Source organism: Pseudophryne corroboree, chromosome 10 (assembly GCF_028390025.1).
Source record: "Pseudophryne corroboree isolate aPseCor3 chromosome 10, aPseCor3.hap2, whole genome shotgun sequence".
Classification (NCBI taxonomy): domain Eukaryota; kingdom Metazoa; phylum Chordata; class Amphibia; order Anura; family Myobatrachidae; genus Pseudophryne; species Pseudophryne corroboree.
In genome coordinates, this window is record NC_086453.1 from 22,030,284 (window position 1) to 22,056,174 (window position 25,891).

The following is a 25,891-nucleotide window of genomic DNA, read 5'->3' on the forward strand; positions in this document are numbered from 1 at the left end:
AGCGCCAAACTGCTTACCACATGACTACCTGGACCCAGAAGTTGATGTTACCACTTGGACCAGGTGAGTGACTGTTAGGCCACCAGTGACATTATGTAGACATTCAATAAGGATGACAAGCCATCCATTTAGGCTAGTTGAAAGTCGATATTATGCATGTTGATATAATAACTGGCGACATACAGTAGCATACCACAACTGACAGCCTCCTCCTAGTCACGACCCAAGATGCCTAATAATTCCAGAGTCAGTGCGGCTTAATCCAACCTGCAAGTCTGTACATACACAGCATGAACACATACCCCATGTAATTTTTTAGAGCTCTAGACACATACACATTCAGAAGAAAAATATACGTGAATATTGTAGTATGACTCAGAATCAGTCCCACAGTGTTTTAAATGCCAATTTTATTGCAATACTGATGTACTGTATGTTTTATTTCCCCCTTTCCCCCCCATAGCTGAATGGTATATTAACAAACCTTCCCTTCAAAGTTGATAACGGCAAGCTGTCCATCTACAAGAAGGGTGATACTGCTATCGTCCAGACAAACTTTGGTTTACGTGTGTCTTTCAACTGGGACCATCGTGTTGCTGTCACAGTTCCTGGTGGCTATGCTGGAGCCGTGTGTGGTCTTTGCGGCAACTTTGATGGTGACCAGAGCAATGACTTCCTAATGAAAAACAACCAGATAACCACCAAGCCATCTGACTTTGGCAATAGCTGGAAGGTGCAAACTGTGCCTGGTTGCTATGAAGATGACAAAGCAGAGTGCCCCAATTTAGCAGAACTGGAACTCCATCATATTAACAACAAGCAGGGATGTGGAATTATTACAGACAAGAATGGACCGCTTCGTGAGTGCCACGCCAAGATAGATCCACATGAAAACTTCAAGAGCTGTGTGTATGATGCTTGCTTCTATGAAGGCAGGGAAGATGTTCTCTGCAAAATAATAGCAAGCTATGCAGTCTTGTGCCAAGAGGCTGGAGTCACCATATACCCATGGAGAACCAACAACTTCTGCAGTAAGTGTACTTTGCAATGTTTCCAGGACTGTCTGCTGCTTTTTATAAATGTTCAATGACCATGTTGGATTAGCAGATATGAAAATGATTATATAGTAGCATGGCTTTATGATAACTATGGAATGTTAAGCTTTTTGGTCTTTCATCCACAGGTCCAGATTGTCCAAAGAACAGTCACTATGAAAATTGTGCATCTGGCTGTGCTCCAACATGTCTATCACCCTCACCTCCAGTAGGATGCAACCCTACATGTTCTGAGGGATGTGAATGTAATGATGGTTTTATCCTAAGTGGGGGAGACTGTGTCCCCATTTCCCAGTGTGGCTGCAGATACAACGATAAATATTATCAGCCTGGGGAAATATTTTTCCCCAATGAATTGTGCAACCAGCAGTGCGTATGCACATCTAGTGGAGTGGTGCAGTGTAAGGCTTTCGCATGTGGACCCAATGAAGAATGTAAAGTTGTCAATGGAGTCCAAAAATGTCAACCAGTGGGTTCCGCTCAGTGTTCTGCAGCTGGTGATCCTCACTACGTGTCATTTGATGGACTGGCCTTCAATTTCCAAGGTACCTGCACCTATACCCTCACCAAGCTTATCACAAACAGAGAAAACTTGGTACCTTTTGCCATCAATGTGGAAAACAAAAAATTGGGCGATGAAAAGGTTTCTGTCACTAAACTGGTGTCTTTTGAAGTCTATGGATATAACCTAACTCTTCAGTATAATGTCCAAGGACGGATTAAGGTATGTTATGTTTTATTCAGTACCAATGTAAGTCTTGTTTGAAGGGCAAATGTACATTTTTTTGAAAGTCTTTAAATGGATATACAGTAGATGTTGACTATTCAGATATTAGAAAAATACTATAATTAAGAATTGCATATTGTTAATTTCTAAGACCACATAAAAGTAGTAGCTGTATACTCAGATCCCACCGAGTCTGGAAGATTTTTTAAACCAACCTATTTTGTCTTTTAAATGTTTCTTTCTTTAAAACATCAACCAGGCTCATCGGGATTTCTTAAAAATGTCAACCAGACTCATTGGGGTTTCTTTAAAACATCAACCAGACTCATCAGTGTTTCTTTAAAACATTAACCAGACTCATCCATAGGCTCTTTCATTTACCCTATAGTCTAAAACACTACCTAAAGCCCAAAGACTGTACTATATGCTCCTTGTCATTCATATTGGTTTAGGGCCTTATTTAGTAGCATACAGTATGCTACTGAAATCATAGGTGTGCGCAGGGGGGCTTCCTGGTGTGCACAGGCACCCCCTAATGTCTGGCACCCCGATCTCACATGCCTGATGCAGCGATCGCCGAGCAGGCTGATTACTGTGCCCTCTGCGCTGCACCCTGTCAGGACTGCATTACTGACCGGACGCCTGGGTTAGTCAAGGGTGCCACTGACACAGCTTTCAAATTCCCAGCTCCACCTCTACGTACAAAAACAGTGTGATGTGACGTGATTACGTCATGCTGCTTGCATGCCCACCCGTCACACCTGCCACATACACACCTCTCTCCTTCTATGCTATGCCAACGCCAGCCACTGATGAGGAGCAGCATGCAGCCAGCGTTCCTCTTAGGAAGACAAATTCAATACTGGCAGGCGGTCGGCAGCAGCATTGACACGTCACTCGTTTTTCCAGCAGCAGCAGTACTAGTCTGCGACTGTCAGTGTCAGTTTACTTACCGACTTGTAAGTAAGCTGCTGCAGCTTGCAGGGGAAAGAGAGGGGGAGCCAGACGAGGCTGAGGAGGAGCAGTGTAATTGCAGTGAGTGCCATCAGGGGTGTTTGTTTGGTGCACACCACAACATCTGACAATGTATCTGCTTTATTAGGATTGGTATAAAGGTGGATATTTTATATCCGTTGACCATCAATAGATGGTGCTAGACAAGCCCAAAAGGCGATGCTAGACACACCCCTCCGACGGTGCACCCCCTAATAAAATGAGCTGCGCACGCCAGTGACTGAAATTCGATTGCATGACTGATTGACAGCCAGAGGTGTTTGTGGGGCGGTGATGCGGCGTTGCAGGGGTGGTGTGGCTAAAACGGAGGCGGGTCCGAGCCATTTTTGGGGTGTGATGTTACACGTGGCCATTGCGAAGCAAAACATGGTGGTGGTGTGTCTGCCTTTGCAGCTAGGCTGTCAGCAGGGGGATATCCTTTTTTGCCTGGCTAGCGATACGATGATACATTTTTTTTGGTTCTTGCTTTGTTCCAATCAAAACAAGGGTCCTCTTATTAGTTTTAAACATGGCATGCCTTGTTAGAATACCATATTCCTACTTATTGTAAGTGTTTAATTAATATCAAATAAAATCAGCTAAAAAAAAAAAAAGGTCAATGCCAAAGCAAAAACCAAAAATATTAACTACGTAAATCCAATGTGGATAGATTTTATTGCTGTTAAAAAAAAATTATTACATGTAGGCTGCTTGGATTTCTAAAATTAAAGACAAATTGGGAAAACTATCAAAAAACACTTACAATGTGTAGGAATAAGGTAGTCTAAGAAAACGTACCATGTTTAAAACTAGAAAACCTTCCAAATTTTAACAAGAGGACCCTTGTTTTGTTTGGCAGAAAATGGGAGAGATGTGGACGTTAATAATACAATACTATACTGTAGTGTTAAGTTTTATTGTCTGATAATGAGACAATAACTATTAATTGGACATACAGTATCTTTTGAAAAAAGGAATCTCTTACTTACATAAACGTGTGACGGAGATCTCCAAGTGTCCTACCCAATCTCTAGAAAACATAATGTGTTCTGCAGTGCATGTTAGAGTTGTGTGATCACCAGTCAGTACTCTATTGACCGCTTTTTTTTAAACACAATTGCCTTCTTCTATATGGGTGTGCCCATGAGACTCTTGATCCTCTCCCTTTCCTGTACTTTAAGGAGTTATCTTCTGGTCACCAGTTATTTATCTCGTTACAGTATTGGATTATTCATATCCAGAAAAATTCTTATGATAATCCAAATGGCACAGCTGCACCTATGAGATACCTACTGTATCTTTCTATTAGTAATACTAAAGGAATTTTGGATTCCCTGTCTATCTCAAGTACAGTTGGTAGCAAACCAGACCGTTGAGCTAATTTCAGGGGAGTGTAGTGGATATTAATGTCTTAAGCTCTTGGAGTTAAATGCAATAGCCTGTGAGAGGCAGGAAGTGTGGGATTTTGTGTGGGTCTAGTTATACCATGTAAATGATGGGCAGACTTGCACAAAAACCCGCACTTCCTCCTTCTCGCAGACTATAACATTTAGCCCTAGGCCTTGGTTATGGCAAAGGAATATTTAATATGCCCAGTTACATTTAAAAAAAAACACCAAATCAAATGTTCAGAAAATTTATATTTCTACTTACAATGTGTTTCCTAAACAGATTAATGGAGTGTACAGTTACCTCCCAGTGACCTTAGAAGATGGCAAGATACGAGCTTACCAGCACGGCATCAGGGTGATCATTGACACCGACTTTGGTGTTCAGGTGAACTATGACCTGGTCCACCACGTGATGGTCACCGTTCCCGGAAACTACAAGGAACAGTTGTCTGGTCTGTGTGGCAATTACAATGGCAACAAAAATGATGACTTCCAGCTCCCTGACAAGAGTCTGACTACAGATGCCATCATATATGGAGCCTCCTGGAAGGTTCCAATCTTTGGTGTAACTTGTGACAAAGGGTGTGGTGGCAGTGGTAATGCTTGTCCATCCTGTGATGACCGAAAAGTAGAAATCTTCAAGACTGAAATCTACTGTGGATTCCTAAAGAAGACTGGAGGTCCCCTGAGCACGTGCTATGCCACTATTAACCCTGATACATACTTCAACAACTGTGTCCATGACCTGTGTGCTGTGGCTGGGGATGGAGGCATCCTCTGCAATAGCATTCATAGCTATGTTGCTGCATGCCAAGCAGCCGGTGTCACCATAAATCCATGGAGAACTGACGCATTCTGCCGTAAGTCATTGCAGCTTTATGATTACAGCCTTACGATATACTGTACAACAATCTACATTTCATGTTATACATGTGATTCATAAGTGGGCAAATGGGATGTATATAAAAATATTGCAAATATGTGAAAGATGAAACAGTATGACCCATATCAAAGAATGAGATATTGGCTACAACCACCGATGAACATACAGATGTCTCCTCATAGTTTTGAGCCATTTGGTGTGAGATACCTTGACATGACTCAGACACTCTGCCATGGTAGCGATTCCCGAACATGCATACTTTTTCCTGAAATTTGATAATACTGTACTAGGTCATTAGAATTATTATTCATGATGCAAAGGAATTGGTATTAAGTCACAAATTAAGTTTAATGATGTATGGGGACGAGATATGGCGTGGGCCACACCTGTATTGGTAGAAACAAATTTTCTGACACAAATGTATTGGTAGAAAGATACAGATTAAGGTGCATATTTCAAGAAAATTAAAAAGTTCTAAAGTTTGTGGTGCACCAAACAGGGTTACCTGGCACCATTTAAGGATAGTAACAAGTGTATACGTCTGTAGGTAGTCAGTAACTGTCTAATAGTCCAGGATGCCATAGAAGCTATACAAGCTCTTTGGACCATTTCCACAACAGATTGATACCCTCATGCTATTAAAGCCTTATTTGGTAGGTTAAACAAAGTCAAGCAAACTAGTTCCTATGTGTTCCAGCTAGAGATGAGCGGGTTCGGTTTAGCTCGGTTTTACTCAGATTTACTCGGTTCTCAAAACGGCATCTTATTGGCTCACGGATGTCTCGTGTTTTGGATAGCCAATCAGATGCCGTTTTGAGAACCGAGTAAATTCGAGTAAAACCGAGTAAAACCCGAACCCGCTCATCTCTAGTTCCAGCACATTATGTTACTAATTATTAGTGTACGGCATAATTTATTCTTGACAAGGCAAAAGAAGCCTCCTGTAGGTTATATATTACTACTTTTGTATACAATGGGTATGAATCCTTCAGTCAACACTAATTAGGTCGACAGTCGATAGATCGACACCATATGGTAAACATGGCATAGGTCAACTGGGTTGTAAGGTTAAGAGGGTCATTAGGTTGACGTGGAAAACATAGACAGATGAAAAGGTCGACAGGTGCAAAAGGTTGACACAGTGCAAAGCTCAAAATTGAAATTGTCGGCACAAAAAAATGTTGACACAAATTGTTTTATGTTTTTTGTGTGCCACTTAACATATTATGACACATGTGACCCCAATTAGTGTACCGATTTGTTTGCCATGCTTCAGACAGGATTCTTTTCCCAATCATAGACTACGTGGATGGTAAAGGATGAAAAAGATGGAAAAAAAACCTTGTGTTGACCATATGTGTGTTGACCATTGTCACGTCAACCATTTGAACCTGTTGACATTTTGTCCATGTTGACCGTAAAACCTGTCGACCTTTTACATATTGACCTTTTGGCAATGTCTAATTATTGACTATGTCTACCTAATTAACGTCGAGCATATGGGGTTGACCTACTGACTGTCAACCTATTTAGAGTCGACCAATCAACCTGATCCCACATAAAATATTGCCATTGTACTACTCATTAAATTGTATTTACCCATCAAGCTACTCTGAATTAGACTTTCACAGAGAACTGACACCAGGCTGTGCAAAACTGGTCAAAGATTACTTGTGTACAGATTTGTATTCTAATCCAAACAAACACAATGTATCACATGAGCCCTACAAGAACGTAAAACGCGTTGGTAAATCAATGTTTTTATTAAGTTGCTGAAGAATGTCCTTGAAGTAAAATGTTTTTTTATTTTCTCAATCTAGCGATGACCTGTCCAGCCAATAGCAAATATAAAGTCTGCGCTGATGTATGTTCTACAACTTGTGCTGGGATCACCGATCCTGCCGTATGCCCCACCACATGTTCGGAGGGCTGCGAGTGTGACAATGGCTTCTTTTTTGATGGGACAGGCTGTGTGTTGATGAACAAATGTGGCTGCTTTGCAGATGGAAAATACTATCAGGTAGGTGTAACTGTGCCCTTGATGTACTGTAGGTCTGGAATGGTACAGATGAACAGCTCCTCAAACCATACTTCTGTACTTCAATATCTTTTTGGGGGGACCCTCTGATTTTTCTTTTTTAAAACATTCATATTAAGCTTTAGATACACTTACAGCTATTTATTTACTGGCTTGGTATGTTCTCATTTCAACAGCCTAATCAGCCAGTTCTATCCAACGATTGTGAAGAAGTTTGTACCTGCAGCCCAATGGGGAAGCTCATCTGTGAGGACACCGACTGTGCGTCGGATGAGAAGTGTCAGATTACGGATGGTGTCATGGGATGTGTTAATAAAGGTAATGTTTTTAAAAGTCCTGAAAAGTAAAATCTACCAATCAATAAACTACATTGTATAATTATTGTTTGTTAAGTCCAACGTCATTGTTCAGGATCAAAATGTAGGTTGGTCTGTAGATACCACATTACATATTGCTGCCTATGAACTGATATAGTTTAGAAACCACTGCTAAACAGCAACATCAACAGTGACACCTGCAGGTTGCAAGCAGGTACTACATGTTATAAAATGTTGCACCATTATCAGTATGGATAATTGACAATCTGCTGCCTAAAATGACAACTTAAAGGATGTCCCTATTATGGATCATTTTTACATCAATGAACTAAACTGTACTGTGTGACACATCTCAGTAAACGGCAGGAGTTTTACTAGCGGTGTACAAGCTCTGTTTTATACATTTGAGGTTAAAAATAATTAAAAATGTAAATATATATTTTTTAATGTTTTTTTTTTTTTTTTTAATTATTATTATTTCAGATCCATGTAAATCCAAAAAATGTAGGATCCAGGAAACTTGCAAAGTGCAAGATGGAAAACCAATCTGCGTTCCAAATTACACTGGCACCTGTTGGGCGTGGGGAGACCCTCATTATCACACTTTCGATGATTATAACTATGACTTCCAGGGAACCTGCACATATGTCCTATCTAAATATGGCGGTGGGGATGACGGCTTGGTGCCATTTACAATTGAAGAGAAAAATGACAACAGAGGAACACAAGCTGTGTCCTATGTCAGAACGGTCAACATATACATGTACGGGTATAAGATTACCATTACGAAAGGCGAGTTTGGTAAAGTTCGGGTGAGTCTCACCTTTTCTCCATATACCAATAGAATGTTAACCAGCTTGGATTTTTTTTTTTATATTGTGTGTGTTTTGTGTGTATATAGAATTAGCAATGGGCTACAATTCTTTTAACTATATTCTTGTAAAATACTACTTTTAAAAATGCCAATAAATATATGTACAATGGAGGAGATTGTGATATTCTTAAATTCAGGAATATTTTAGAGATTTGCAGATCATTTTCAGTTAAACAGATCTGCCAATCTTGAAAGACTCATTAGTTTACTAGAACCGGTCTGCAGATTTGCTGATTGTCACCTATACACGAGCAATCTACAGCTCCAACTGATCTGTGAACTTAAACATGTTGAAAAACCTGATTTAACAATCCCAAACAATTTGTGGCTGAAATCTGCGATTTGTGAACCCCATACATTGCAGATTTGTAGACACAATCATCTGATTGTCCCAATTGATTGCTGATCTATCGGCCCCTTATGGAAATGTAGAAGTGAAGATACCAAAGCATTTATTTATAATCATTTTCTTTCTTCAATATAACAATTTGTAATGTTTTTATAAGTTCTTAAATTCTGATGTCACGTGGAACAAAATTAACCTTTAAAGTTTTTTTGAGCGTAAAAAATTAACATGAAGATTCTAAACGATCGCCCATAACCTCTTTGGGTATGGGAGACCGGCGGTAGGTATCCTGTCAGTCAGCATACTGAAGCCGGGATCCCAACCGCCAGAATGCCGGCAGGGGGGCGAGCGCAAGGAAATCCCTTGCAGCACTCGCCACAGGTTCTGTTTTCACTCTATGGCTGTCGTCGACACCCATGAGTGGGAATAGCCCCCTGCCGGCATTCTGGCTGTCGGGATCCTGGCGTCGGTATGCTGACCGCTGGGATCATAACTACATCCCCTTAAATGTACCTAAAATTACTTTGTTTTAGCAAGTAGCAAAATTGTTTATTTAAACCAGGGATGGGGAACCTTCGGCCCACCAGCTGTTGTTGAACTACACATCCCAGCATGCCCTGCAGCAGTTTTAGCATGGTCAAATAGCAAAACTGTAGCAAGGCATGCTGGTATGTGTAGTTCGATAACAGCTGGAGGGCCGAAGGTTACCCATCCCTGATTTAAACCGTTAACAGAACACTTTGGGCCTAGTTCAGATCTGATCGCAGCAGCAAATTTGTTAGAAAATGGACAAAACTATGGGGCTAATTCAGACCTGATCGTAGCCGTGCAAAATCTACGATCAGCCACCCTGATGTGCGGGGGGACGCCCAGCATAGACCTAGTCCGCCCCGCATGTCTGGCCCTCCCCCCGCCGCATAGGTACAAAAGCATCGCACGGTGGCTGATCGCAGCAGCAATCAGGTCTGAATTAGCCCCCATGTGCACTGCAGGGGGGCAGATGTAACATGTGCAGAGAGAGATAGATTTGGATGGGATGTGTTCAAACTGAAATCTAAATTGCAGTGTAAACATAAAGCAGCTAGTATTAACCCTGCACAGAAACAATATAACATACCCAAATCTAACTCTCTCTGCACATGTTATATCTGCCCCCCCCCCCCTGCAGTGCAGCATGGTTTTGCCCGTTAGCTAACAAATTTGCTGCTGCGATCAGGTCTGAATTAGGCCCTTTGTACCTAAAGTTCTATGGGCCTTATTCAGGTTTGTCAGCAAACCAAAAAAGCACACAAATGGGCAAAAGCATGTTGCACTACAGGTGGGGCAGATGTAACATGTGCAGTGCAGGTGGGGCAGATATAACATGTGCAGAGAGAGTTAGATTTGTGTGGGGTGTGTTCAAACTATCTAAATTGCAGTGTAAAAATAAAGCAGCCAGTATTTACCCTGCACAGAAACAATATAACCCACCCAAATCTAACTCTCTCTGCACGTGTTACATCTGCCCCACCTTCACTGCAACTTGGTTTTGCCCATTAATGTGCTTTTTTTTTGTTTGCTAGCAAACCTAAATAGCCCCCTATGCATACTTGCCTACCTGACCCTCTCCATGAGGGAGAAAATGCTCTGTTCCTGGACTTTCCTGGTAATGTATGATTGCCATCACCTGTGGTGAAACACCTTTCTTATCAATTAACTAGCTCACCACATGTGATGGCAATCATACATTACCAATTCTCTAAGATAATACTTATAAGATGCAAAAGTATAAAGTGGAAATGGCGTGGTTCTCCAGAAATCCGAAACCATTGGATTTTTGTGGATCTGCACTTAACAATCACCCATGGCTAGATGAGTCATTACTTGGAGAGTAATAAAATGGAGAGAGAAAAAGTCCCAGCCAGTATGCTCCTAACTGTCATTTTTCAAACACATGACAGTTAGGAGCTGATTGGCTGGTTCTTTTCCTCTCTCTCCATTTTATCACTCCCCAAGCAATGATGCATCTAGCCCACAGTCCGGATCCTCAAAAGAGAGCCGATCTAAGTTCTGGTTCGAACAAATCTAACCACGGTTCGGAATTTTAAATTTTAATTTTGGGTTTTGGGTAGCAAAAATAACATGGTTTAAGCTATTTTTATACATTTTAATTCTATTTCTTTTTTTAGCAATGATTATCAATATTTTTGATCAATTTTAAACCGAGCTGAAATCCGAATCTGAGCCAAAACATTTGAGGGCGGTTTTGCAAAACCAAAACACGAGAATGAATCTGGAACCAAAACCAAAATAGGGGGTGGGCGCGCATCTCTAGTATAAAGCAAACTATCTTTTAGAGACTTACTTTATGTATTTATTTTATTTTTAAGGGGAATGCCACTGTATCCATGCCTTATGTGTTATATAAAGTAATCCAGGAGTAAGACAGCAAGTTAATGGTATATTTTCAAACTGCCATGTTTATCTAATGGCACAAAATCTTCTTTAACAGGTCAATAATCAAATCACCAACCTTCCACTGAGATTGTTAGATGGAAAGATCACGGCAAGTATCAGTGGTCTCTATGCCGTGGTGAATACCGATTTTGGCCTTCAGGTGACCTACGAGTATAACTGGCATGTTGTGGTCACACTCAGCAGCAGCTACTATGGACTTACTGTTGGTCTTTGTGGCAACTTTAACAAAAATAACAAAGACGAGATGATCAATGCTGACAACAAAGCAGTTACTTCCATCATAGAATGGGCTAAGAGTTGGAAAGTCAATGATCGGGATCCTTTCTGCTTTGATTACTGCCCAAGACTCAATTGTCCAACTTGTGATGACAGCAAGAAGGCCGTGTATGGAGATGAAAAGAGATGTGGCCTCATCAGCAAAGTCAAAGATGGGCCATTTAGAGAGTGTCACTTGAAAGTTAACCCAGACAATTTTTTCGATAGCTGCTTATATGATGTCTGTATTTATGGTGGCTCTAACCCATTTATATGCCAGGGTCTCAGTGTCTATTCCAACACCTGCCGAAAACAGGGCATTCAAATATATGATTGGAGAACACCTTCTGGATGCAGTAAGTAGTGATATTCGCAAAAATAAATCAACACTGATATTGATTTATAAGCATAGATTTTTAACATAGTAAAAATATATTTTTGAATTTTTTTTTCAGCCTTGCCATGTCCTGCAAACAGTCACTATGAGTTCTGTGGAAATGCTTGTCCAGCCACATGTACGGATCGTACTGCTCCATCTCGGTGCACTAATGACTGTGTGGAGACCTGCCAGTGCGATGATGGTTATGTTCTCAGTGTAGATAAATGTGTGAAGGCTTCAAGCTGTGGTTGCACTTACAATGGTGCCTACTACGAACCAAACCAGGAATTTTGGTCCGATGACAACTGCCGCCTTCTCTGCAAGTGTGATCCAGGCCTTGGCATGGTGGTCTGTAAGGAGAACAGTTGTAAAGAAAGTGAAAGGTGCATGGTAGTGAATGGAGTGCGTCGCTGTCAACCCATAAGCTTTGCCACGTGCACGGGCAGTGGAGATCCTCACTACACAACTTTTGACAACAAGAGATTTGACTTCAGGGGAACCTGCATATACCAACTTGTTGGTGTGACCTCCAATGCACCATCACTGACCCGTTTTACTGTCAAGGTCCAAAACAACAACCGTGGTGGGAACACAGCTGTCTCCTACACAAAAATGGTTGCACTTGAAGTCTACAATATGGTTTTGACTCTTAGCATGGACTACCCTCATCGTATTTTGGTATGTATGAAGTTAATGTAGACATTTGTTTTATGAACATATTCACATGCAAAGATCTTGCTAAAGCTGAAAGAAACAAATATTTCTTATCCTATCCACACATATAGGCAACCATATTTGATAAGATCTAGCTACAGTATGCTGCACCGGCTAAGCAGGAGGTTAGTGTAGTTAGAAAATTACCACAATACAGTAGACAGTGGTCATCCTCGAAAGGATTTTACCATCATAAATCTCCGTAGTTCTAAAGTCACCAAAGTCCAACATCAATATTTAAGATGCAATATATTTAGACAGATAAAGAGAGAGATGACTAGGAAGTAGATCACTGATCTCTTATATTCCTTTTTCTTCAGGTTGATGGCGTTGTCACATCACTGCCATTTTACTTCCAAACGAACAAAGTTGTAGCATACCTCAGTGGCAGCCAAGGCATCATTAAAACTGATTTTGATGTTACTGTAAGGTATGACTGGAAAAGTTATGTGGCGGTGACTATACCAAGCACTTATTCCAATGCTGTTGGTGGCTTGTGTGGAAACTGCAACAAGAATCCCAATGATGACTTTGCCATGAAGAATGGTGGAACAACACCAAACGCCGTTCAGTTTGGTAACAGCTGGAAAGTTGGTGAGGTTGCTGGTTGTACACCAGAGTGTACCAAGAACTGCCCTCTATGTTCTGAAGCTCAAACACAAAAGTACAAGAGTGAGAAATACTGTGGACTTATCACCAAGCCTAAAGGACCATTCAGCCAGTGTCTCTCAGTTGTTGACCCGACTCCTTTTTTCAATGACTGCATTTTTGATGCCTGCCAATACAAGGGACATCATTCATCGTACTGTAATGCTATAGGTCTCTATGTGGCCGCCTGTCAGGCTGCTGGTGTCACACTTCAAGAATGGAGATCGGCCTCTTTCTGCGGTATGTTATGGTTCTAAAGCTCTCTCATTAAAGTGATGTCAGTTAGTCTTGAAGGGAAGTTTACTAAAGTGTGGTTTTTGCCATTTGTTCTACTGCAAGTGTGCACTATAAAGAATGCTTATCAAGCAGTTAGAACGTTTACTTTTGTCATATGTCAATAGAACATTATTAAGCAGTCCTTTAGCGATATGGTATAATCAGCTGATGTGAAGGTCGCAGTGTTGCCTGGCTAAACACGATAGACTCGGAATATAAAGAAAGAATACAGATCACAGTAGAGGCATGGGTTCATTGTGAGGGAGAGTGGGGTGTTAAATTAAATATAACACACCATAAACCGAACATCAGAGAGAGAGAGAGAGAGAGAGAGAGAGAGAGAGAGAGAGAAAGGAACAGAAGAAGGAAAATTACAGGTTGAGGAAAAGAAAGGGAGATCGGGGGAGAGAAATAGATAAGTGTAGAGAGGAAGAAGGAGTGAAACGAGGGAGGGAGTAAGACAGGAAGCAGACAGCCAGATAAAATAGGAAGAGCGTAATGGGTAAGAGCATGAGAGAAAGATATTGGGCAAGGGGTTGAGAAGTTGCCTCACTAGGCATGAATGATAAGCAGATAATGTTAGTACTTTTACTAAAGAGTATTTATCTTGGATATAAGGGGACATTCCAAGTGTTGATATCCAAAGTATTGGAATCCTCAAAAGCACAACTCACATGGACTCTACTGTATGACATATTTTTGCTAATTGACACTGTGATTTGATTATACATTGCACAATATAATAATACTACCCGTTGTTCTCACGAGAGTTTCTGATTTTTACAGTTGTAAATATAAACGAGTGTTCAAAATTTGGTAAATCTATTGAGACGTGAATTGGAGACGTCTTAATGTAAGTAAATATTGATCCATGGTTCTTGGCGTTAGACGAGGAGCATCCGTAGCAGATACGGTAAAAAGTGAAAGGACCATTTTTGTAGTTTATTAAATTCTACACACTGGAGATGTAATCCAAATTTTGATCCGATTGTCCATTTGGGCGTTATTGTTCACACAATGCAAGCCACGCATCGGTAATGACGTCATTATGTCAAACCTATCCTCCTCTCCTTAGGGTAGGTTTATTAAAATTCTAATTGCATTACGTCGGTTTACTATTTCCCACCTGAAGAATACATATGTTATGTTTCAGCTTCCTAATATATTGGGAAGTAAGAGAATTAGTAATGAGTCAGTGAGTCAGTGAGTGGGTAAGGGCTTTTGTGTGTATGTGTGTGTGTGTATATATATATATATATATATATGTATGTATATATATATATATATATATATATATGTAATGTTATTTTACACACCTTTATGGAAAGTACTAATATTGACTTGCACAATTTTCCTAGGTCCATCCTGCCCTGCAAACAGTCATTATGAATTGTGTGGAAATGCCTGTCCAGTCACCTGCTATGGGTTGTCATCACCGACTGGCTGTGACTCTCTTTGCAAAGAATCTTGTTACTGTGACAATGGGTTCTTAATGAGTGGTAACAAATGTGTTCCCATTGCCCAGTGCGGCTGTGTCTATCAAGATAAATATTACCAGAACAACGAAGTCTTCTATCCTAAAGGTCAATGTAATGAGACATGCCAGTGTGGGGCTGATGGCATTGTCAAGTGCCAATCAGAACGTTGTGGACCTGAGGAAAAATGCAAACTGGTCAATGGGGCTTGGGGATGTCAATCTAAGAAGAGTGGCAGATGTGAGGCTTCTGGAGATCCACATTACATCTCCTTTGATGGTCTCAAATTTGACTTTCGAGGCACTTGCACATACACTTTTGCAAAGGTTGTGGTGGATGATCTTCGCCTTGTGAACTTCTCTGTGGTTGTTGAGAATGAAAGCTATGGAAATGGTAATCTTGCTGTGACAAAACTTGTGGTGGTGTCTGTATATGGTTACACTGTGGCCATTGCAAGAGACATGAGATCAGCAGTAAAGGTTAGTATCAAATATTAACTTATTTACTTTTAGTATTACATTGCCATGATACTGTGTCTTGATCTACGTTTTCAGTACCTTTAAGGAAAATATTCTTCAATATTTCCATAGGTTGATGGAGAGCTCAACAAATTGCCATTGACCTTAGAAGATAACGGTATCGTAGTAAATCAAGAAGGGAACAATGTTGTCTTACAGACAGACTTTGGCTTGAAGATTCTGTATGATACCATTTACCATGTAGTCCTTAGTATTCCTAGTTCATACTGTGGCAAGATGGGTGGTCTCTGTGGCAACTTTAATGGTGAAATCAAAGATGAATTCCAACTTCCCAGCAAAGTGATTGCCAATTCTGTGAATGAGTTTGGGGCAGCCTGGAAAGTGAGCATGGCTGGTGCCAAATGCAGAGATGGATGTGATGATGGAGAATGTCCAGTATGTGGGCACGCCAAGCTCCAACCATTTAAGGCTACGTCCTCTTGCGGCATGATCACAAACCCAGCTGGGCCATTTAAAGATTGCCATTCCAAGATTAACCCAACTGAATATTTTAACCACTGCATCTATGACTCTTGTGCTGTTGATGGAAAAGATGATATTGTGTGCAAGGGGATTCAGGCCTATGCAGCAGCTTGCCATACTGTTGGTGCTACTCTAAGCTCTTGGCGAAGACCAGCATTCTGTGGTAGGTGAAAAGCAAACATTATTTCATGCATGCTTTGTTTTTAATTACTGTCCAGATCTGTCTTTGGAATTATTGCTTTGGGTCAATGTCCTACATGTTTTTTATCTTTTTTTTTTTAGCTATGTCCTGTCCAGCGAATAGTCATTATGCACTTTGTACCAGAACCTGTGAGCAAACTTGCTCTGGGATCACCGAGCCGATGAGATGTACCGATCAATGTTTCGAAGGTTGTGAGTGTGACGCCGGCTATGTGTTAGATGGAGATAAATGTGTCACCATGGACAAATGTGGATGTGTATATAGTGGACGATACTTGAGTGTATGTATTAAGTTATTGCAGTTATTTTGTATCTACTGCATTTTTATGCTGTTCTTATTTATTTATAGTCTAGAAAATGTAACATGTTGTACTTTTTCTTATTTGAATATGCTAAATGAAAGGAATATACTTTTTTTCTATTTTGACCTATCATCATTGTCAAATTACGGTTATGGGACTCAGGGTCGACACCAATTAAGTCAACACCCATTAGGTCAACACCCACTGGTTGACAGTGGCTAGGTCGACACGACCATTAGGTTGACATTAACAAGGTCAACATAAAAAATGTCGACATGAGTTTTTTATGTTTTTGGGGTATCGTTTTCTCCTTCAAGTGACCGGAAACCCCAATTAGTGCATGATAAGCAAACTGCGGGCAAGGTGCCTCACAAGGTTACCGTTCCCAATCATAGTCCACGTCAATAGTAACGTATGAAAAAGTCCCCCCCAAAAATTAGAAAAACTCACGTCGACCTTTTTTCATGTCGACCTTTTCATGGCGTTGTAATGGCCGTGTCTACCTATTTCTAGTGTCAACCTAGCCACTGTCGGCCAATGGGTGTCGACCTAATTGGTGTCGACCCAGAGTCTGGATACCTCAAATTACGTAGAACCTTCTAGACCTGTGGTATTCAGAGCAAGAAATTTATAAACCATATAGTAAGTTCAATTGCAATCATTTATTACATTAGTCCCAATGCCTAGATTAATTTTAAATAATGTACTGTATGTGTCTATCTATCTATCTATCTATCTATCTATCTATCTATCTATCTTTGTATTCATATTGTAATGTACCAAATTAGGGTCCATGGGGAAGACTGGAATTGTGGTATAATAAAGGCGTAGGCTCTAAATTAGAGTTATGGCAAAGTGTGTGCATGCGACAAACAGGCCAACTAATATAAACTTTAACTAAACCAATTATTATACCACAGCCTAGATAATTTAAACTATATATGATTTGTTTTTTACTGTTCTTACATTGTAATATACCAAATCTACCCCATAGTCTCTGATTTAGAGTTGCATATAACAAAGACACATCTTATAGCAGAATTGACTTGCTGTGCATACACATAATTTGAATACATATTTAAAGTATCTTACACCTGCACCCCCTTGTGTTTGGCTAAGTTCACTACATAAAGGATATTGAATCTCTCTTTGTCCATGGACACTTTGAAATTGGTGATCAAAGCATTTTTTATTTATTTAAATAGAACCCTCTTAATAAAATTAGCTTTTTTCAACATTTCGTCATATAATTTTACTTATTTAGGAGGGCGAGTCCTTTGTCACAGCAGACTGTACACGTCAATGTAAGTGCCAAGCAGGTGGTGTGACCTGTGCAGCAGTTTCATGTGGTTCCAAGGAGCGCTGTGGTCTTGTCAATGGTGTGCGAGGTTGCTACAAGGTGGAAGGCCAATGTTCTGTAGGCCCACAGAAGTTGGTCACTTTTGATGGTGTCTCGGGCGGAGCTGTAGGAATTGGCCCGGTAGAGGTTGCGTCTCTGTGTAATATGGATGCATCCGGATGGTTCAGAGTTCTTGCCGATATCCAGAGTTGTGGAATAGAAGTACCATCTGTCTCCAGACTTCATATCTTCATTCGTGGTGGCCTAGTGACCATCTCCAAGGACAAGGATGTCTGGGTAAGTAGCCTACAAAGCACTTCCTAAAACATTCTAATCAGTCAGAAACTCGTTTCTCCATAATTTAATTTCAGAAATTTTTTGGAGATATAATGTAGAAAACTGGCGGTGGAACTTCCTCCACTGCCCCCACCATCATCTAAGATTAAACACAGTGACCTCAAAATCAGGCCTCATCCCACATAAGTAAGGCCCGTGAGTATGCTCAGAAGAGAAGAATAGAGCCCCCAAATTTTACTACATTGCCCAGGAATATAGTGGACCACCCCTATACAGAATCATGATTTTGGAACATTAGCAGTCAAACCTTACTATATAGGGTTCCTTAAAACTGTAAGACCATTTTTTTTCTAGGCTGAAAAATAAAATATATTGGCACATAGGTTTGAATGTCATGGATGTGTCCAATGTTGATTGAGGTTTTGTGAGAATTCTAGTACAGTAGGACCCTTTGCTGCTTCTTATAGATCTGTAGGGGGCCAAACCGAGATGCTCAGATGGTGTCATTGAGTAACTACTGTATGAAGTGGGCTCCTATGACTAATACTGTCTGTCAATTTATTGGAGTAATGATACTCCAGGATACAGGACTATATACCGTAATCTATGTTGTATGGTTCCTCAGTGGTGGAGCTGGAACCAGAAAAGGTGAAGTAAAGGAGAGAGCTAATAGTCTAGTGCATAGGTTCTCAAACTTGGTCCTCAGGACCCCACACAGTGCATGTTTTGCAGGTAACCCAGCAGGTGCACAGGTGTATTAATTACTCACTGACACATTTTAAAAGGTCTACAGGTGGAGCTAATTATTTTACTTGTGATTTTGTGAGGAGACCTGCAAAACATGCACTGTGTGGGGTCCTGAGGACCGAGTTTTAGAACCTGTGGTCTAGTGGATTAGTTGTCATGCTTTCATTAAAATTAAAATTAAATCCACAAGTAAAGCAAGCACTTAAAATAAAGTAATTGTATTATCCCACGACTAGTGAGTAATCCAGCCAGATTCCTGCTTCCTTGGCAGATGTTTTCTCATTTTCAGTAGCTTAATAGAGTAGTTTGCTGGACAAATGTAGACATACTGTGTGAAAATCTGCATTACAATGAATTGATGAAATGAATTACATATTTTACAGGTGAATGGGCGCATGGCTGCTCTTCCCACTGTGTCTGGCATTGTGTCAGTAAGTGCTGGAGATAGCTCCGTCTCCATCCAGATTGGCACAGACTTAAAGATTGAGCTTAGCAACAGTGGAAGCCTCTTGCTCCGGGTCTCCGAGGGTCTGTCTGAGGCAGTTTGCGGGGTCTGTGGAAACTTTAATGGAGACACCTCTGATGACCTCAGGGCTCCTGGAGGGAAGGTGGTCAAGGACAATTTGCAACTCATAGCATCTTGGAGAGCTCGTGACTTCAGCTGGTAAGTAAAGTGATTTACAAATTGGTCATTCTACACTTGCTGCCTCTGCCCTTACCCCTCTGTGGGGCTTAACATATTAAACTGATCATGATCCAACAAACATGACCCTATCACTGTCAGCAGTCATACAGGAGACATCCACACTCCATACTCATTTCCTTTTCTGCTAATCATGTGTAAGAAGCTGGAAATATGAATGAAATACATGCACTTACAGTATCTCAGTGCTCAGGTTCCAAGATAGTAAAATAGTTCAACAGAGTTTACACTGTTATAAACAAACTAGAACTGGGCAGGACAAAATAATACATTACCTGGGATCACAAAGCTCTTGGGGTGTCCCACATGATTCACTTCATCACCACATCATGAATAGAATTGACATACTGTAATGGACATGATGGTAATTAGGATTTGTCAGTTGTGATGGCTTATTACATTTTATTGTGATGCAAGGACAAGAGTGGTGCAAACCCATATAGCATAGACCCTGCACAATGGCATTAGATGAAGATTTTAACAATAACCTACAGCATGCTATACAGTATACACAATAGTGATATTAACACAATGTTTATGATTCTAAATGTAAAGATTCAGTATCAATATATGTTCCTCATAAATTCTAATAACTCCAAATTAATTTGTATTGTCAGATAGGGATAACAATTTCACAGTTCTTAGGCAAACTTTAAGCTTTGCAGACTTCAGAAGTAACCGGTGGCGGCTCGAGCGCAGACCAAAATTCAAATAGGGGAGCCACACCAACTGCCATTCCAAACTGACTCCCTGGCAGTAGGTGTGGCTTCCCTATTGGAATTTTGGACTGGCTGCAGCCCCACCTCTGGAGCCGCCACTGGAAGTAACTCAACCACTGATTTTAATGCTCCTATCCTAGAACTCGGCCCTTGGACTGCCCAGGGCATAAATATCAGTGCAAGTCCAGAGGGATATTAGCTATTAAGATATGATCACCACTGAAATGTCTTAGAAGCTACCAGGGCCAACATCGGGGTGGACTGCCGGTACTGGAGTCCCGAGCCAAGACAGAAAGGGGCCCAGCCTGGCACCTGCAAGTAATAGAGTGAAATAGATTCTAGAACCCTTATTCTTGCTCTCTCTCTCTCTCTCACCTATTCCTTCAGTTTCTCTCTACCATGTCCCCTATTCCATCTGTTTATTCTTTCAGTCTTGCGCTCACTTCACCCCCCCCCCCCCATGGGAATCATGACAGAAGGCAGGGGGCCCTGCCTATTTGCCAGTCCCGGGTCCAACCATTTATGAGGGCAGCCCTGAAAGCTACATTAAGAGGTGGACACCACTGACACTGTTGCTATGCTAAATTATGCCAATGCTGCAGGAGTAAATAGACATTTTGTGTAATAGTCATCTACCACTGGCTTCATCCAACATTGCAGCATTGGATCATCTGTGTTTACCTTGGACATCTCAGGATGTCCAGTTAATTTACTCAGCCTGGGCCTGTGAAGTTGCATCCAAGGATGCAGCCACTGGAAAAGGCATGCCCAGAAAATGGGTCCGACAAACTCCATTTTCTGGAACGGTGCACCTCCATGCCCCCAAAATGGCTGCAGACTTTCACTCACCTGACATCTGCCCTGTACTGTGCACGTCATCACTATTCCTGATCTGCGCATATACAGATCAAAAATTAATGGAAAACTGTGAAAACATCACTCCAGCATCCACTTCTGACTCGGGCCATTAATCCTGGTGTCCTTTCTGAATTGCATCTTACAGTAATATTTATAAATATATATTTTTTATTTTTTTTATCTTTATAAATTATTATGTTCTGTGATTGACCTGATTAAGTAACTTTTTGTTGTTGTTGTAGTAACGCATGAGGCACAATGAAGACACCTGACTAGAGCCTAGAGGATGTCCCCCTTTGACCCAAATGCACAGCAGATCTCCCCTTTCTGAAGATATTGAATGAATGACAGTATACATTAGGATCTCTGTACTTAATGAGAATTACTACATGTTAGATACATTGGAAGAGTTTATGTACCATGCATGGAGAAAACTTTTTATTCCGGACTTCTTGCTCCATAGTCTTTCATCCTGAAATTTTCCGTAACACATTGCTTCTATCTGTCAATCTGTACATATTTCACCAATATCATTACCTTTTAAATTCTCCCTCCAGAGCTCTTAGAGACGGCACAGAGCAGCTTTGTACAACTGATTCCACAGATCTGACTGCTCATATCTATTGGCAAAGATAGCTGGTTGTAAATATTGTAGATATCTCCAGTTAGAGACAACGGAAATTGGTTGCAAGTTAGGGGATCAGAGGTGAATGGAGAAAGTAGGGACTAGAGGGGGTAGCAGTCTGACTGTAAGGTCGCCCTTCTGGCTGTGTAATTATTGCACATTCAAAGATATTACTGACGTACTATGGGGCTAATTCAGGTTGGATTAGGGATGGCCATCAATCATCAATGATTCAAAATCATCAATGGTTTATGGCCAATGTAGAATACTTTTGCCATCGATGGGGGAGAACCAGATGGTTTCCCTTCATCGATGGAAAGGTATAACCAAATATTTTATTTTATTTTTTTTATGTGGTGCCAGGACACAGAGCACAGCTCCACCCCCCGACACATGTGAAGCCCCGCCCCTATATTCTGATTGGCCCATGGGACAGTCAGAGAATAAACAGGGATGACCATCAATAGTGGGAAACATCGATGGTTATCCACTGCATAGTTGGCAGCCGTTGATGGTTACTTTACATATCACCATCGAAGGTAACCATCGAAGGCAACCACACCGATGGCCATCCCATCCTGCGCATGCGCCTGCACTGTCTGCAGGGGGCCACAGATAATTAGCAGAATTTGCAATCCTTACTGAATTAGGCATAAAACTCAGACATTTCAAAAATGATGTAACCTGACTTTTTCCCAATTGTTCTCACTTTCACTACTTTGCACTTTTTTTTATATGAAGGATATTATAATCTTACAACCCTAATGCTGCCACTCTAAGCTGCCAGCCTGATGCAAATAACTGCCCTTTATAGTGCAGCAATGAATGTGTCTATGTTTTTACTTACTATTATCGATGCAAGATTAATGGAACAGAGGATAATACGTGTTCTTATCAGGGGATCGACATTGTGCATTTTTCATCTGAGTATCTGGGACTGTATGTAAAAAATAAATGTGTAACGTTGTTTTGAAGATCACACTTATACTGCTTACTTGCTTTAATAAATAGTTGGTAAATACTTGGACATGTGATTTTTTTTTGTGTTGAGTATATTTAAATGAATCACCCAGTGCAGTAAAATAGTAAGTTGACTGCTTCTATTACCGCCACTGCTTGGCCTGTCCATGTCAGACCACTGAGTTTTATTTACACATGTTATACACACACAAACTGCCCTGGCAAAGCTCAAAAATTATTTTAAATTAAAATTAGAATATTTCATTGGGTTGTTTAGCAAAATATGTACAATGCAGACAGGGGGATAGCAGTGGCAGAGTGCTCATATTAGATACAGTATGAAGGTAAACCAACAAACTGGAAAAAAAAACATAATAATGCAAGATGCAATTGTCCCTCCCATACTTATGTTGTACTGCACAGTATATTACAAGGACATTCACAGTTTAACAAAACAAACACTTCAATGAATACCTTGGTTTGTTTGGACGCTCACAAATGGAAATATTTTGGTGGTTGGCATTGCTTGTTAGACTGTAGAATAGCATAGATAGGGATTTTAGCAAATTACTAATGGATATAACATGTGCAGAGAGAGTTAGATTTGGGTGGGGAGTGTTCAAACTGAAATCTAAATTGCAGTGTAGAAATAAAGCAGCCAGTATTTACCCTGCACAGAAACAAAATAACCCACCCAAATCTAACTCGCACATGTTATATCTGCCCCACCTGCAGTGCACATGGTTTTGCCCAACTGCTAACAAATTTGCTGCTGCAATCAACTCTGAATTACCCCCTAGATTTGTACAGTAACTGCTGGGGATGATGATTCTAATGTTCCTGGCCGTGCTAAACACACATTCAGAGGGTATATGGTTTTACTGATGGTAGCCACATATTGCCAAACATTCAAGATTTGACCCTTCAAAAGTTGGAAACCTCTTATCTGTCTAGTGGATAGTAGGTCATTTAACTACACCATGACTACTTTGTATAAGGGGCTCGTATTTGATTTTTTTGGCATTCACAGAATTCAAAGGGACAGTCTGAGTTACTGAATTCTACATTAGTGTACAAGTAATCCTCTGTCATTCTACAAATCTAGAGTGTATCAGACTGAAAGGTGGTACAGTGGCCAATATATCAGGGCATTTGTTTCAAGCCTTACCAGATGTCATATTAGTGCACTATGCGGACTCAACGTCAGTGCGACCAGTATCATGGGTGGGAGAAGATGAATCAGGACGTATCATCTGTTACTTGACCTGAAAATGTGCTCTCAAAACACTGTTGCACCTCTAAAGATCTGTGTCAGTTGTAAAGAAATATGCAAAGGATAGACTACGTGGGTGATTAAGACTAGAGATGAGCGGGTTCGGTTCCCTGAGAACCGAAGCCCCCCCCCCCCGAACATCATGCTCCGAGGCCTGCTCGGGACTTCCCGCTAGACTCGGAAACAGCTGTGCATCACCGGCATTTTAACTCTGGACTTGGAAAATGAGGGAGACAGACCTCTGTTTCTCCCTGTGGGTGGTGGCATCAGGTGGGGTTAGTGTGTGCTCTGTAGGGGGGCTACTGCAGTCACTGTGGTCTAGCTGTGCTGTGTTGGGGGTGCTGTCCTGGCTGTCACTGGTGTTTCATGTGCTGCAACTGTACATGGTTGTTGCTGTCCTGGCTGTCACTGTGTTGTACAGGGTGCAGGGGCACTGTCCTCCTGTATGCTGGAGAATATAGGGGTGCTGCTGGCCTTGTATGTTGTAAAAATTCATGTACGCAGTTGTTAAAAATTAAAAGCACACTGCTCCTGTATGCTTTAAAATATAGGGGTGCTGCTGGCCCTGTATTTTGTAAAAATTCAGAGGTACAGTTGTTAAAAATTTTAAAGCACACTGTTTCTGTATGCTGTAAAATAATGTGGTGCTGCTGGCCCTGTATGTGATAAAAATTCAGGGGTGCAGTTGTTAAAAATGACAAGCACTTTGCTGTATGCTGTCAAATATAGCGGTGTTGCTGTTCAAATAACATTACACTCTCCCTGTATGCTATAAAAATTCAGGGGTGCCGTTGTTAAAAATTAAAAGCACACTACTACTGTATGCTGTAAAATATAGGGGTGCTGCTGGCCCTGTATGCTATAAAAATTCAGGGGTGCAGTTGTTAAAAATTAAAAGCACACTGCTGTATGCTGTAAAATATAGGGGTGTTGCTGTTCAAATAACATTACACTGGCCCGCTATGCTATAAAAATTCAAGGGAGCAGTTGTTAAAAATTAAAAGCACACTGCTGTATGCTGTAAAATATAGGTGTTGCTGTTTAAATAACATTACACTGGCCTTGTATGCTATAAAAATTCAGGTGTGCAGTTGTTAAAAATTAAAAGCACACTGCTGTATGCTGTAAAATATAGGGGTGTCACTGTTCAAATAACATTACACTGTCCCTGTATGCTATAAAAATTCAGGGGTGCCGTTTTTAAAATTTAAAAGCACACTGCTTCTGTATGCTGTAAAATATAGGGGTGCTGCTGGCCCTGTATGCTATAAAAATTCAGAGGTGCAGTTGTTAAAAATTAAAAGCACACTGCTGTATGCTGTCAAATATAGGATGTCACGATCCGGGTATCTGGACGCCATTTCTTACCCATCAGATGCCTCCTAAGGCTGGCTCAGCGCTCCAGCACCGGATCCCATCTGTTATCCTAATGTTCACATTCCTGCATCCTCTCCTGTCTCTCTGAGACGCTGTCACAGTAACGCCATAATACATCTGGCATGGCGTCTCCCGCGGCCTCCGCCGCCGTCCCTGAGCTTCTGCATGCAGAGTGTCAGAGTGGATTACGTCAGCCGCGGCCTCCGCTGTGTCCGCGTGGTTGGATGTGCACTTGTCTGCCTGGCGTCTCCTGTCTCCAGTGGCCGGCGCCGCCATTACTGTTTTCATTACCACATGGATTACAAACCAAACTTCCCTCCAAGTGTCTGCATGGGCGCAGCCATCTTGGATTCTGTCAGCTGATCATTTCCTCCAATCTGTTGTCAGTATTGTTAATCTGCATAATTGCCTAGCCAATCCCTTCCTTGCTGCAGGTATAAATACACTGTGCCTGAGCAAGGAAGGCGTCAGTGCTTTGGTTGTCAAACCTAGTTCCTGTTTGTCTCTCTCCTGTGATTGTCTTCCAGGTTCCAGCTCCTGTCTCAAGACTTCCACCATAGAGACCCGCACCAGCATTCCACCTGCGGTGTAGCCTGACTCCCCGATCCATTTTGGATTCATCTGTTTCCAGCCACAACATTACCTGCTTCCAGCAGAGTAC

At 41.1% G+C, this 25,891-nt stretch overlaps 2 protein-coding genes across 2 annotated transcripts; both read left to right on the top strand.

Annotated features, from left to right (window-relative positions):
- Positions 1-228: 228 nt before the first annotated feature.
- Positions 229-5,109, top strand: LOC134965135 (IgGFc-binding protein-like). Its single transcript, XM_063941662.1, has 4 exons — positions 229-246; positions 464-1,031; positions 1,184-1,779; positions 4,447-5,109. Exons 1-4 carry the CDS (start codon positions 229-231, stop codon positions 5,107-5,109), a joined length of 1,845 nt encoding a protein of 614 aa, XP_063797732.1.
- Positions 5,110-7,266: 2,157 nt separating this feature from the next.
- LOC134965831 (IgGFc-binding protein-like) lies at positions 7,267-22,647 on the top strand. Its single transcript, XM_063942206.1, has 11 exons — positions 7,267-7,405; positions 7,888-8,216; positions 11,116-11,692; positions 11,792-12,393; positions 12,750-13,317; positions 14,712-15,307; positions 15,419-15,992; positions 16,112-16,311; positions 17,597-17,968; positions 19,099-19,379; positions 21,238-22,647. The coding sequence occupies exons 1-11, from the start codon at positions 7,318-7,320 to the stop codon at positions 21,245-21,247; spliced, it is 4,197 nt and encodes a 1,398-aa protein (XP_063798276.1). The 5' UTR covers positions 7,267-7,317; the 3' UTR covers positions 21,248-22,647.
- The last annotated feature ends 3,244 nt before the right edge of the window (positions 22,648-25,891 follow it).